This window comes from Lutra lutra, chromosome 1 (assembly GCF_902655055.1).
Source record: "Lutra lutra chromosome 1, mLutLut1.2, whole genome shotgun sequence".
Classification (NCBI taxonomy): Eukaryota; Metazoa; Chordata; class Mammalia; order Carnivora; family Mustelidae; genus Lutra; species Lutra lutra.
In genome coordinates, this window is record NC_062278.1 from 69,504,578 (window position 1) to 69,518,598 (window position 14,021).

At 38.9% G+C, this 14,021-nt stretch overlaps 2 protein-coding genes across 2 annotated transcripts in view; one reads left to right on the plus strand and one right to left on the minus strand.

Annotated features, from left to right (window-relative positions):
• Positions 1-11,890, plus strand: part of ATP1B3 (ATPase Na+/K+ transporting subunit beta 3) — a 45,409-nt gene extending 33,519 nt beyond the window's left edge. Inside the window, exons 4-7 of the mRNA XM_047726764.1 lie at positions 4,503-4,687; positions 5,474-5,524; positions 9,426-9,512; positions 11,219-11,890. Of these exons, the coding sequence (XP_047582720.1) occupies positions 4,503-4,687; positions 5,474-5,524; positions 9,426-9,512; positions 11,219-11,392 (497 nt within the window). The 3' untranslated portion in view covers positions 11,393-11,890. The remainder of the gene's footprint in view (positions 1-4,502; positions 4,688-5,473; positions 5,525-9,425; positions 9,513-11,218) is intronic.
• Positions 7,641-14,021, minus strand: part of TFDP2 (transcription factor Dp-2) — a 202,032-nt gene continuing 195,651 nt past the window's right edge. Inside the window, exon 13 of the mRNA XM_047726713.1 lies at positions 7,641-8,562. Coding sequence (XP_047582669.1) covers positions 8,547-8,562 — 16 coding nt within the window. The 3' untranslated portion in view covers positions 7,641-8,546. The remainder of the gene's footprint in view (positions 8,563-14,021) is intronic.

Here is a 14,021-nt window from a genome sequence, read left to right on the forward strand (position 1 = left end):
TGTTTAACTTAACTCCGTGGTATTAACAGGCACATGAATAATTATCCCACGTGCTGGCCTGTTGGTTCCTGATCACCTCACCTCTTCCTCAGGGCACAGGGATCTGCATTCATTCCTTAGAACATGTAGGACCCCACTGCCAAAATGACTGATTGTGGCTTTCCTGACACAGCCTTCGAGTTCGCCTGTTTAACTTTCCCTCACTATTCTTCTACCTCATTGGGACTTCCACCTCACTATTTTATTTTATCCCAGCCCCTTCTCCCTAACTTCCCTTTATACCAAGCTTATTAATTCCATGGTTTTTTCATTTCATTTTTGTTTTGCCAGTACTCTAAAATCCCTTACCTGTCAGTCTGTCATAAAATGCACATGGATGAACCCGTGTAATTCTCCTAGATGAAACTATATAATTCCTGGATAAAGCCTGTTCTTTGAGCCTGCCTCCAAGCAGGCTGATGAAGACTTTTCTCAGGACTAAGCAGCACTATGAATACTTTACCACCTCCCTCAAGTGGACCAACTCTACTACCCGGCAGTCCCACTGAATTTCTCTGGATAATTCTCTGAAGGGATTATTTCCAACTTCTACTTAACCTCTAACCCATTACCTTTTCCCCTATAACTCGCTTCATATAACCTGCCTCTGCCTTAAAAAAATAATGGAAGTACTCAGATGGGAATTCCGCCAGTTTTCCCATTACCAGTAAAACAGACCTACAGTTACAGCCATTTTGTCTGTGATACTTCTCCTGCTTTGATGCCCTTCCTCACATTTAAGGCCACCTGCCCAGTCCTGGTTTTTGGATCTTCCTCTTTCCGTGCCTTGGACGCATTTTTTACTATTCCTTCTCCTATATATTTAGCCTCACTTTATTGGATCCTTCCCATCAGCACGCAGAAGTCCTCAGCTTCCTCTTATCTGAAGTCAAAAACCTCTTGGTCCTACACCATCCACTTGGCTGTCTTTCTAAATCTCTTTCCCTTGATAGTTTGTTAAGGATATCTTTGTCTAAATATAATCCGTGGTTTCAAAATCAAACAGTAAAGAAAGGTCTATAATGAAAACCGTTTCCCGTCCTACTTCTTTTTAGCTGTAGTTGTATTAATTTACTCAACACATATTTTTTGGCAGGCCTTGTTTGTGTCAAGCACTTTTCTAAGTTCTTTCAAGTGAACACAAGAAAAATGTGTTCATGAAGTTTGTAGTTGAGTGGCATGGGAAGGTGATGAGTGCTGTGGAAGAACATGAGGCAGAGATGGGAAGGGTTACAGTTTCAAACAGGGTGGTCTAGGAAGGCCTCATGGAAAGGAACCTTTGAGGAAGGATCTGAAGGTGAGGAAAATAGCCTGAGGCCTACAATGTCAGGGTTTATCAAGGAAGCTAGAGGGCCCTGGATAGAGTAAGCCAGGGTAATAGCTGAAGGAGCTCAAGGTCAGGGAAGTAAAGGAGGACTAGGTTGTATAGGTCTTCAGAGGCCGTTTTTAAAAGTTCTTTGGTTTTTACACTGACCTAGTTGGAGGCTTTTAGGCAGGAAATATCATCTGACTCGAATTTTTAAAGGATCACTCAGGCTGCTTTTTTGAGACTCTGGGGGGAAAGCAGGAAGCTAGCTAGGAGGCCATTACACTATTGTAGGGGAGTAGAATGGTGGCATGGCAAGAGAGGAAGCAATGGAGGTTGTGAGTTCTGGAGGTTGTGGATTCTGGATACATGTTCAGTGGGAAAGAACTTCATGGTTTTGAACTTTCTTACAATATTTTTTTTTCTATGTCTCTGAATATTATACTTTCATTCTGGTTCTTGATTTATCACTTTTATACATTGTCTTTACTTCCTGCCACGGCAGATGAGGATTTACCTCACGTGCCTCAGACCTTCCCGCCCACCCACCTGTTTGAATAATTGAATTACTATTTTTAGTTTTGTTATTGGTCACCTTTTTATACTTAGACTTTACGTCTTATTCTATCATCTGTAGACATTCTTCTGACTTCCCTTATTTGTACACTGTCATTTCAGGTATCCTTTAGAGTCCCCCCTTTTTTGGGAAAACTCCTTAGAGCCTTTCCTCTCCTGCTATAGTCTGTACTGGTAATTGTTTAGGCCTTTATCCAGCTGTCATTTTGGGACTCCTTTTTATCACTTTAGTTGGATCCACTGTTTCTTGGCTCCTGCCTTCTTTTTCCATAATTCACTGCCTAGTTTAACGGGATATATTTATTTCAAGTAACTTCATAAGAAAAGAGCCATGAAATGTAAATTTTGAGCCCTTTCATTTCTGAAAATGACCTAATTCTGCATTTATAGGTGATAGTTTAGTTGTATATAGAATTAGTTCCTTTGTATTTGCCTTTTTCTCCTCTGCAGGGCTGGTTTTTTATTGTTTCTAAATGTATTTCCTTTGGGTTCTAAAATTTGGTTTCAGTCTCTAAAATATCACTTTAGGGGTGCCTGCGTGGCTCAGTTATTAAGTGTGTACCTTCAGCTCAGGTCATGATCCCAGGGTCCTGGGATAGAGCCCCACGTTGGGCTTTCCTGCCCAGCGGGAAGCATGATTCTCCCTCTCCCAGTCCCCCTGCTTGTGTTCTTAAGAAACACTGCCAAGCCTTCTCTCTGTCAAATAAATAAAATCTTTAAAAAAATAAAATATCACTTTACTGAGAACTTGATGGGGATCTTTCAGGATGAAGGCTTAGTAGGTTCTCTAGTTCAAGGAAATTATTTTCTGTTAGTACTTTGATAATTTCCTCAGCTCAATTTTATGGTTCTTTCTAGAATTATTCTGTCAGTTGGGTCTTGGATCTCTTGTTTTTCTCTCATTTTCTGTTTTACTATATTATATTTTCTGGGGGATTTACTTTTAACTCTTTAACCTCAACACCTCCCTCCCCCCTTTTAACTTTCAGTTGTCATTGCTGAATTCTAGGAAAACCTTTCTCATGTTAAAAAGATTAAAAGATACATGGCCTTTTTCCCCCAGTGGATACTGTTTAAAATTTAAAGTTTTATTTTGTTCAAATTAACTTTTTTCCTTTCAGGTCTTTCCTTTCAGGTCTTCCCTTTCCCTTTCCTTTTCTCAGGTGTATAGGGCTCTTTGGTTATGCTGTCTGGTATCAGTGATCTTTGTCCCATCATGCCTTGGTCTTTCAGGGAGGGGGGTTCTTCATAATCAAACCATTCATCATTACGACTCCTTGCATTAGAGGGATTTTGTATTGAAGTGGAACGTGGCAGAATACAAAAATGGTCACGATAAACTGACCTATACCAAAAGGTGTATGTAATCAAAGCCCTTGGGGGAAATTGGTGAAAGCCTCAGAATATTTCTTGCAAAATGATCTTTATGATTGTGCCACCAAAGTCAAAAAGGAAGTGATGAATGTTGTGTGGTACCTATTGTACTGTAGAAGTTTAGCCCGGTCTTCCAAATATTTGAATCCTTCTTTTAAATGAGTACATAATTATAATTATATCCTAATTTTTGATAAAACATGAAACCAAGTATTTTTTTGAATTTTTTTTTTTTTCCAAAGTAAAAGATCTACATTTTCTTGTAAACACATTTACTTTGAAATTTTTGTTCCTGTTTTTGTTGAATTCACTTTAGGTGGCCTTTTTCTGGTACCAGCTGTACCCACACAGCAGTAGTTCTCATAGAGGTACTGCTGCAGCATATCTTAACTATTTATGCGTTTCTTTCAGTAAACACATTCGTTGAGGGCAGGGACCACACCAGGCTTGCTCACTGTTGTGCCACTCTTGCTTAACACTGTGCCATTGTGGAGCAAACAGCCAAAAACCCATTGTGTATCTCTCCCTCTCCTTTCTTTCCCATCTCCTGGTTGGGACCATTTAACTCTAGCACTTGAGTTTATCTAAGATGTTACCTGTTTCTGCTAAAGACACCCTAAGTTAACGTTAACTCACAGGCACCTCTTGACGCCCAGCTTTGTTGCAGTCCCTGCAGAATAGACTGCCTCTGCACTGTGTATCCTCAGGCCCTTGAGCAATGATTGTTAGACTGAATGCCTGTTTTCCCCATTATACTGTGGAATCCATCAGGGCAGCCTCAGTGCCTTTTTATGTTCTCACCACTGTGTCTTTTTTTTTTTTTTTTTTTTTTTTTTTTTTTTAATGGGAGTATAGTTGACGTACAATGTTACATTAGTTTCAGGTATACAACATAGTGATCTGACAAGTTTATAGGTTGTCACCACTATCTTTCGGGCCAGGAGCGTAGGAGGCATTCAGGTAAAGCTTTAGCCATGTCTGGCGCCACCTAGTGGTGACAAAAGAGTTTGCGTCCTTGTTGAATGCAGTAAACATCAGAACTATTAAGTTAAAGGAACAAACTTAACATTCTTTCCCCAGAATGATGTGGTAATCAGCATTGCTATTTTTGTCGTTGAAGAGTGTAGTCCAAAGGATGATGTGTTTCTGGCTGTGCTGAACATCTGTTTCTGGCTGATCTGTGTGTACATATATGTTTCCTTTTCAGCATACAATTTAGAAGAACAGAAGAACCTCACAGCCTGTCCCGATGGAGCACTTAATGAACAGAAGGGTCCAGTTTATGGTGCATGTCAGTTTCCTCTTGCCTTACTTCAGGAGTGCAGTGGTGTGGATGATCCAGAGTTTGGCTACTCCAAAGGAAATCCTTGTGTTCTTGTGAAAATGAACAGAGTACGTACGTATTTCGCAGCTGTTGCTTTTTTCTAGCACCCTCGGTACAGAAGCTCATGAGCTGTGTTGGTGAGTGTGGCGGGGGACTGCATCCCAGTGTAGTTCGTTCCCAAGTCATCACATGGGTAAGGATCCTTACTGATGTTCATATTACTTAGGTTGCCACAAAACTTCTCTTTTTGGAGGAATGTTTACTTTACAGGCATTTGCATGTAAAATGCATATAAATTCAAAACAGAAAAAGTTCCTCCCACAAAACCGATGGATGTGTGTTGCCATGCAGAGTTAGTTATATCTGCTGCATACATGAAAGTAGCCTCGTTATATGGAACTGAATAGTGCTGGGTCTTAAAATGTGATTAAACAGACAGATGTGAGATCGTAAGGCTCCATGGAAGCCTTATGGAAACATATGTTGAGGGTTTTAACTAATACAGTTTCATGAAAACCACTTTTATGCTTTTGCAGTTCTTACTATTGGTGTTAAAGCTTTCTGTTTGGTTCTTGTTTTAAGGGTAGCGAAGCGCAATGCTATGTTTACTCAATTTTTTGGTAACGGATTTATTTTTCTAAATTGCCCCAGTACAGTAATAAGACAACTGATGGTAAGATTATATTGGAAAGTCCATTCTAATCCTCTAAAATAAAATTAAAAGGCAGACGTAACAGTTTTAATACACAGAGTTGGTATTCCTCTCAACCCTTCCACCCGTGGGTCCCCAGCAACAAAACAGGAGGTTCTTGCATATATGTTTGTGATTTTCAATTAATTTTTCTTTACCATAGATAATTGGATTAAAACCTCAAGGAGAACCAAGGATAGAATGTACTTCAAAGGTTAGTATTCAAAAAATAACCCAACTTCTGTTAAAGCTTTAGTATATCTTAATATTTTAAAAGTCAGTGATTTTTAGTCATTTTATCCTGTCCCATTTTCAAAGTCCTCTTTAGTGCCAGTCTTAGAAGAATAAAATCCCACCAAACTTTGGGTGTCTAGCCCTTCTTAATTTGCAAATGATAATTCAAAAAGAAGTGTTTTCCATGTGCATTGATTTCATTGTGTTTACATTTATATATTTCATTGATTCTAAGATTCACTTTTTTCTAGCTTAACAAAACTGAAGTGAGTTGGCCTTATAATGGATGGTGTCTTAATAGTGTATCCATAGATTTTTTTCTTTATTAATAGTACATAAATTGGTGTACATCAGTGGCATCTGAGAGTTCATGAAACATGGTACATTTTCCTTAAGGCAGAGGCAGTATTTTCGCTCCTGTCCCTACTTTATTTTTTTCCAGAGTGCTATGCAGTTTTCATCTCATAACTTCTTCTGTTTTCTCTCCATGCTGCAAGTGCAACTAAGACAAATATGTAAATGATGGGTAAGAGTTCTGAGGAGAAAATATTAAGTTCTAAATTTAATTTATTGTGCAAAATTTTGCATTCCTATCCTAAATCTGTGTCAAAAGTATACCTTACTTGAAATGTTACATTGAAATCACTTCTAAAGTTGTTGGTGGAGGGGTGCCTGGGTGGCTCAGCGGGTTAAGCCGCTGCCTTCGGCTCAGATCATGATCCCAGGGTCCTGGGATCGAGTCCCGCATTGGGCTCCTTCCTCAGCGGGAGCCTGCTTCTCTCTCTGCCTCTCCCTGCCACTCTGCCTGCTTGTGCTCTCTCTCTCTCTCTCTCTGACAAATAAATAAATAAAATCTTTAAAGTTGTTGGTGGAGAAAACTGTACTTCTTTTAGCCTTGAAAGGACTTCTTATTTAGGCAGAAACTCTTTTCAGTTACTCTCAAATTAGTTCATGCATCAGAATGACTTGGAGGGCTTGTTGGGTACCATTCCTGAAGTCTCTGACTCAGTAGTTCTGAGGGAGGCCCAAATTTTACATTATTTTTAACTAAAGTTTCCAGGTGTTGGTGATGCTGATGGTCTTTTACTCACACTTTGAGAGCTCCTACTTTAGAGTATCTTTAATAATTCCTTTTGAATATTTAGAGTAGAATAAAAAGCCAGGAAATCTCTGGTTTCTTATCTGCGTTAAAGTATACATGTGTGAACCAAAGGCAGTTCACTTTACCTTATACCAATCAGCTCAGCCAATATGTTATTTAAAACCAGATGCTGCATCTAAGCTGAGCTTTTCTTGATAAACAGATCCTTCTGAAAATCTAAGCACATACTCTCTTAAGACAAGAAAACATTATGGCTACAAGATATATTCAGAAAAAGTAACTCTTTATTAACCTCCTCCCTCCTTGCTTGCTAGTCTTTCCAATAGAAAGTTCTGGAGACTTAGGTACTAGTAGACTTCAGCCAGGTAGAGGTGGTAATTTCATGACAGTGGACCTGCGTGCAGGAGCTTTTGCCTTTGCATGTGAGCAGACTGTATGGATGACTAGTGGCTCTGTGGAGCCAACACTACTGAGAGAGGAAAACATATTTTGGCCAGAAGGGCAAAAGCTGTAAACTCCTAAGATTTCAATTTTGTAAACGTTTGGCCAGTATAAACAACTCCATGTGTAACTGTTCCCTTAGGGGTTTAAATGGATCTTTATCTCTTCTGTATCTTTTGCTTCTAGAATAGTTGGCAGAAATGGTAATGCAAAATCCTGGTTAATGACTCAAATTTTACTTTGTTGTCCCATTTTGCTTTGAAGATGTATGTGAAATATATAAAATAACCAAAGTAGATGGGGATTTTTAGTTGTGGAATAGGTTTGTTTTTAGAAAGTTTGTTAAAGGGCGCCTGGGTGGCTCAGTGGTTTAAGCCACTGCCTTCAGCTCAGGTCATGATCTCAGGGTCCTGGGATCGAGCCCCATATCGGGCTCTCTGCTCAGCAGGGAGCCTGCTTCCTCCTCTCTCTGCCTGCTTCTCTACCTACTTGTGATCTCTGTCAAATAAATAAATAAAATCTTAAAAAAAAAAAACCTGTTTTTAAAGATGGTTCCTGTCAAAGATGGAATATTCAATTTATGTCTTTTCAATATTTTATTTTTTATAAAAGGCAATCCTGTTCATTTAGGAATATATAAAAAAAATACAGAAGGAAAAAATTTGGTAAATGCTACCCAGAGGTCAAATACTGCTTAGAAAACATTTGGTTTGTGTTCAGGTCTTTTACGGGTGGTGTGTAGAAGAAAATACACTAATTTCAAAACTTTATTTTGTTCTCAGTGGAACTTAGTAACTGTTAATATTAGTAGACTCTTAGACTTAGTTGCTCCTAGTTTCCAAGATGATGTCATTCATATACTTAGAGACTATGATACCTATGCTTCACCCCGAAGTATCGTTTTTCAGATATGCAGTTCAGTATTTCGTAAAGTACAAGTAAAAGCTTGCCAACATGCTTTTGGTACAAACCAAGAGAACAGTTAAGAGTTGGTCACACCTGGGTGATCTTAACTGAGCCTCAGTTCCTCTCTTGGTAATTGATCCTGCCCACAGAAGGGTGTTGAGCTTAAAAGAAGTTAAGTGGGGTGTCTGGCTGGAAATACCAGCTCAGTAAAATGTAATCCACCAGAAAACCTCCTTTACATGTTGGGGACCATCTCTGTTTCTGTGAATTAAGCTCATGTATTAAAAGAAAATTGGTTAAACAAAAGCAATACAGAAAGGCACACATCACAGTGATTGTAAAAGAGTACAAACGTAGGGTGGTGTTTGAAAATGTTTCTACAATTTCTCTTAAGAGCTTTGTTAGCTCCTATTCTTTCCACCTACCTTCGACCTGGATCATGAGAGTTTTCCTGTTTTGTGAGGATATCGTCACTCTGTGCATTGTGCTTTCGTCCTGCTGTGTCACTTGTCTGTCACACGTGCTGAGTAGGACTTCTCCTTAGAGGAGATTCTTAGTTTTGCTCTGTGCTTTAAAAAATAAGATTAGTGCATTTAAGTCTAGAATTCAGGCATTTACTAATGTTTTAATTCATGCTTAGTAAACATCCACTGATCTTAGTCATTGTCATCTCCTCAGTGTGTGTTAAAGTTAGTTATTAAAAGTAGTCCTATTCAGAATGCATTACCTGAGAATTCTCACTGTTTATCAAGAACAACTTGGATTATGGACAACTAATTTGTATATTTGTCACATTTATCAGTTTTTTTAAATACATGGAATATAATTCCAGTAAATTTGATTACTTTGATTTGCCTGTGCTCATAAATTTAAGGGTATTTAAATTGGTTAAGAAGAGTTTTGCTTAGAGTAACTTAAATTTTTCCTAATAGTTTTTGGCAGTTGCATCATAATTTCCCCTTCTGGTTACCGTTACGGTTACTAATCACAGGAAACCATTGCTGCCTCCCAGGCCTGAATCCTACATTCTACAGCGTGGCAGCCATCATTTATAGTCTGGAAGCACAGTATTTTAAATCATTTCAGGAATACATTGGTCCCGTACAGATTGCTGCCTTTCTGCTGTCAGTGGCCGAAGAACTGTCATTTGGTAGTTGGAAGGCAGATAAGATTTTTAGACGGTGCATGAACAGATCTGGCTGTAAGTTAGAAGGGACTCCCCTGGAAAAGCTTGTAGGCTATATCAGGAATTAGGATAGTTTGTGTCAAAGGATTTAAACCAAGATTAACACATCTGTTCTCAAAAATATAATTAATGAAGTCGGAACATCATTGTAGAATACCATACTGTTCATAATTGATATTGCCTTAATATATATTTTTAAGTTGTTTTTATGACCTAAAAAGAGGTTTCTCTTGTTTTCTACTTTAGAGTGAAAACACAGCAGCTCTATCAACTTATCCACCCAAAGGAACTATAGATTTAAAATATTTTCCATATTATGGGAAAAAACTGCATGTAAGTACTTCAAGGTTTCTAAGGTCATGACTCATGGTTGGGGAATTGGCATATCTGTATTAAAATGTCACTTATCTAAGGTAGACACATGCCCTGTGTAACTCGTGCATCCTCTAGTCTGGTCTTTAAATATAAATGGTAATGCCAAGTAGAGATCCCACATCTATAGTTCAAAACTTAAAGGATGATTATTTTCAAAATAGCATTTTTTCTTTAGAATGTGCATAGAGTGTGCACAGAGGTGAAAAAATAAAGTGGCTAGCATAGTACAAAGGATTCCTGTAGACCTTTTCCCTAGATTTCCCAAATGTTAGTATTTTACCTCCTTTGTCTTATCAGTCTCCATTTGTGTATAATTTCTTTTCCTGAACCATTTGGCATTAAGTTATAAACATGGTGACTCTTTACACTAAATGCTTATTTTCCTAAAATAAGGACATTCTACATAACCATAATAGTTATAAAAGGAAATTAACATTGATACAATACCATCATCCAGTCTGCAGACCTTGTTGAAATTTTACCAATTGTTCCAGTAACATTCTTTCTTGTAAAAGAAAAAGTGGTTTTCCTGGTGCAGGCTATCACATTGTTACATCTTTAGTCACTTAAAACCTGGAACAGTTCCTCAGTCTGTTTTGTGTCCTTATACTCTTCAAAAATGAGTTTCGGACTTTTCTTAGCCTATTTCGTGTCTGTTCCTCAATTTGAATTTGAGGTTTTTCATGATTAAATGTAGATTGTACTTTTTTAGCAAGAAGGCCTCAGAAAAAAATACTGTGTTTTCAGAACATCCTATTAGGAGAGACATAGCATGACTGGGTCGCATTAGTGGTGATGGCAACCTTGAACACTTACTGGGTTCAGATGGTATCAGCCAGGTTTCTCTGCTGTCAAGTTACTTTTTTTCTTTTGTAATCAGCAAGTATCATGTGGCGAGAATAATTGGAGAGGCTACATAATTCTATTTCTCCCCTAGCTTTAAGCCTTTGTTAATTCTTGCCTGAATCAGCTAATAGGATTGTTTCCAGATGTTTTTCTAATGCCGTCTTTCCTCCATTTACTAGTTGGCATTCAGCTCTGAGAAAGAGCTTTGCCTTTTCCACCATTTATTTATTTACATCCATATATTCTTCTGGATTCTTATTATCTGTTTTTGTACCAGATTTGGCCAGTGAGAGACCTTCCTATGGACATAGGACCATGATTCTTTGAGCACCCCCTTACTTTCTGGCACTACAGGATATTCCATATTCATCTTGTACATTCTCTGCCTCAGTCCTGGAATTACCCCCTAGTTACTTTTAGTGAAGAAATGTGTCTAGAAACCACAGCCATAATAATACATTTAGTAATCTGTTTGCATCAAATTACACAGCAACCATAAGTAAGGATCTAGGAGAGCTAAGTAATCAGTAAGGTAGTCCTTGGGTGCAAGGGGAAACTCAAACCAAGATTACAGAGTATTTAAAAAATGATAATGAGACCCAATCTAGATTATGCAGTGCTCACAGGAACATTCATAACCATCTAGTCACTTCTGTCCATAAAAATTTAAGTGAAAAATGAGTATCCAGTTCAAAAGAAAAAAAAATGTAATAGATTAAAACTTGTTTTTAAAATTTTACAGAATAAACCAACTCCTGATAAAGTGTAAGTGAAGTTACTATAGAATTGGAATTCACGTATTTTCTTTCATTTGCCAGGTGAGTTATCTTCAGCCATTAGTTGCTGTCCAGGTCTCCTTTAATGCTACCAGCAGTACCGTAAATGAAGTAACAGTCGAGTGCAAGATTGATGGATCACCCAACCTAAAAAACCAGGATGATCGTGACAAGTTTTTAGGACGAGTTGTGTTCAAAGTCACAGCACGTGCATAGTAGGAGTTAGGCTGTCTCCACAGAGTAAATGTTTTGTTGTCTGTCTTCATTTTGTATCAGCTGGACCTGCCATTCTAGAATTACGAGACCACCTTGGAGAAAGATGGGGTGGTACATGACACTGGGGTAACATCATAATGTGCTTCCAGATCATAGTGTTCAGTGCCCTCACGTAACTGCCTGTTGCCTCTGCTGCCTTTTGAACCAGTGTACAGTCGCCAGAAAGGGACCGTGAACACCAATTCTGAACATGTAGTATGGGGGGTCTTACCGTATTTTTATGTGGTTTAATTGCCAAGTGTCTGAAGCTTAATGTGCTGTGCTATGTAAATATTTTATAGATTTAACACTGGTTAACTGTCATATTTTGATGCCAGCAAAGTTTTAGGGATAAAATGGTACCTGAACATCAAGTGACACTATAGCTGCAAGAAATGTGTGGGGAGAAGGTCTGTATGTGAGGAGGAAAAAAGAAAATAAAAGTGGATTTGAAAGGTTGACTTGATGTTTTGTAAAATTATTTTTTACATGCTGAATTAGTCTGTGGATCTTTTTGATTAAGAGCACAAACTTTATGTTGTAAAACATGTAAAAAATATATATACCAATGGGTTATTTTTAGTGCTGGAACTAAATCTCTTATAAAGTATTTTAGACCATAGATTAAACAGCTTTTTAAGTTAGCCACTATGAATATGCACCTAATTTTTTATGAAATTAAATTCTTATGATTTAAATTGTATAATAGTTTGTGAAATATCTCATTACTGCTTTTATTTAGCAGACTGTGGACTCTAATAAAATATAAATTGTGAAATATAAAAACTTGGAACTTATTTAAAGCTTCAAACCAGATTTATGTCAGCATTCTTTGACTAGTGTGAAATATTTTCTCCTATCATTGTGTTGGTATGATTGTCATAATGTGAGCTACTTTTTCCTCTGTTGATAAAGGTATGCTTCCTATATGATCTGTGGTTTAAGCCAGTTTTTTACTTTTATCCGTAGAAAGGCCAAAGCAGACATTCTTGGTTTTCCTAGTGTTGGTGGAAGCCAGGATGAGTGAGATGCAGCCCAGCTGTCTGGAGAGAGCATGAATGCTTCAAGTGCCCCTGACTGGCCAGATGGGCCTCGCTGACCCATTGGCAGCCTCTACACCCCACTGGGGTCTCTGCCACTAAGATCTTAGTGATGAAAGATCTTTGTTTTAGAAATCTTTGCAACTAAAGAAAATGTTTCTTGTAGCTGTTAATTAAAACAGACATTCTGGGGCTTTGATTTTCCTTTCTGCTCTGTCTTAAGAGTGGGACACTGTTGCACAAATGCTGTGATACTAGAACAATGTCATGGGCTGCGGCTAGAGCGTCACTTCAGCTGGCCCCATGTGAACAGGTTTTCTATTGTCAGTTTTGGTGCTTATGGAATTCATATTTGTATTTTTTGTGTCTTTGAACTGTAACACAGATGAAAGTTCTGCTCTAAAGAGCTTCGATAAAAACAAACTACTCAGAACATGAAACAGGAATGGAGATATCCCAAATGGGGCAATGGGTTTTGAGAAGAATAAAAATGATACATACACATGGGTATGGCTCAGCCCACCGACTGCTGTATGACCTTAGCTGACCTACCCAATTCCTGGCTCTTTTCTACTGAAATGGCTGGGGGGGGGGGCATTAAGTTGCAGGCCTACCTCATGCCAGGTAATGATGTGCCAGACTGAGGATACAGAGACAAAGACATGGTCTCTTGAAGACGAGAGGGGAATGGAACAGGCTCTGGGGCAAACGGTGGTGTGGTAATCACGGTGATGGCAGTGACGTGCAAGAATCCCTAGGAAGGTCTCTCTCAAGAGACAAGTGTTACATGGAGGGGAGGATTGGAAGGAGCTGGGCCAGCATGATGCAAATGAAGAGTCTGGGACTGAAAGGGACTCTGGACACAATCTCTGAGTCTGCATTTCTGCTTCATTTCACATATTCCTCAGAACTTCACACGCATCCGAACATGCAGATTCTGATTCTAGAGGAATCTGTTGGAATATAGTCTTATCTTAAGTCATGGCTATGCTGCTTATTCACAGACCACAGTTTGAATAACAAGGGACCCAAGGACAAAAATCTGCATCCTCGGTGACTGGGTCTAGCACTAGTTTGACTAGTAGATGGAGAAGATTGAACTGTCAGTTGACTTTAGCCGATACTTACATATTCAGCAGGTTAGGGAGAGAGGGTCAAAGATGGCAAGATAGACCCTTAATTCCCTTCCATGGACATAACCAAATCTACATACTACAGAGCAGTTTCTCCTGAACACGGCTAACTGGACAGCTGTACAACCAGATAGACCACATGAAGAATGGTAAGAGGGACAAGACCATACCAAAGCGAAACTCCAATCCTGACACTGTTGCACTGGGTGGAATACTACTGAAAGACTGAACAAATCTGGCTGCCTGAGAGCACAGAAAACTGCCGTTTAAAAGGGCAACAAGGGGGCGCCTGGGTGGCTCAGTGGGTTAAAGCCTCTGCCTTCGGCTCAGGTCATGATCCCAGGCTTCTGGGATCAAGCCCCACATCCGGCTCTCTGCTCGGCAGGGGGCCTGCTTCCTCCTCTCTTCTCTCTGCCT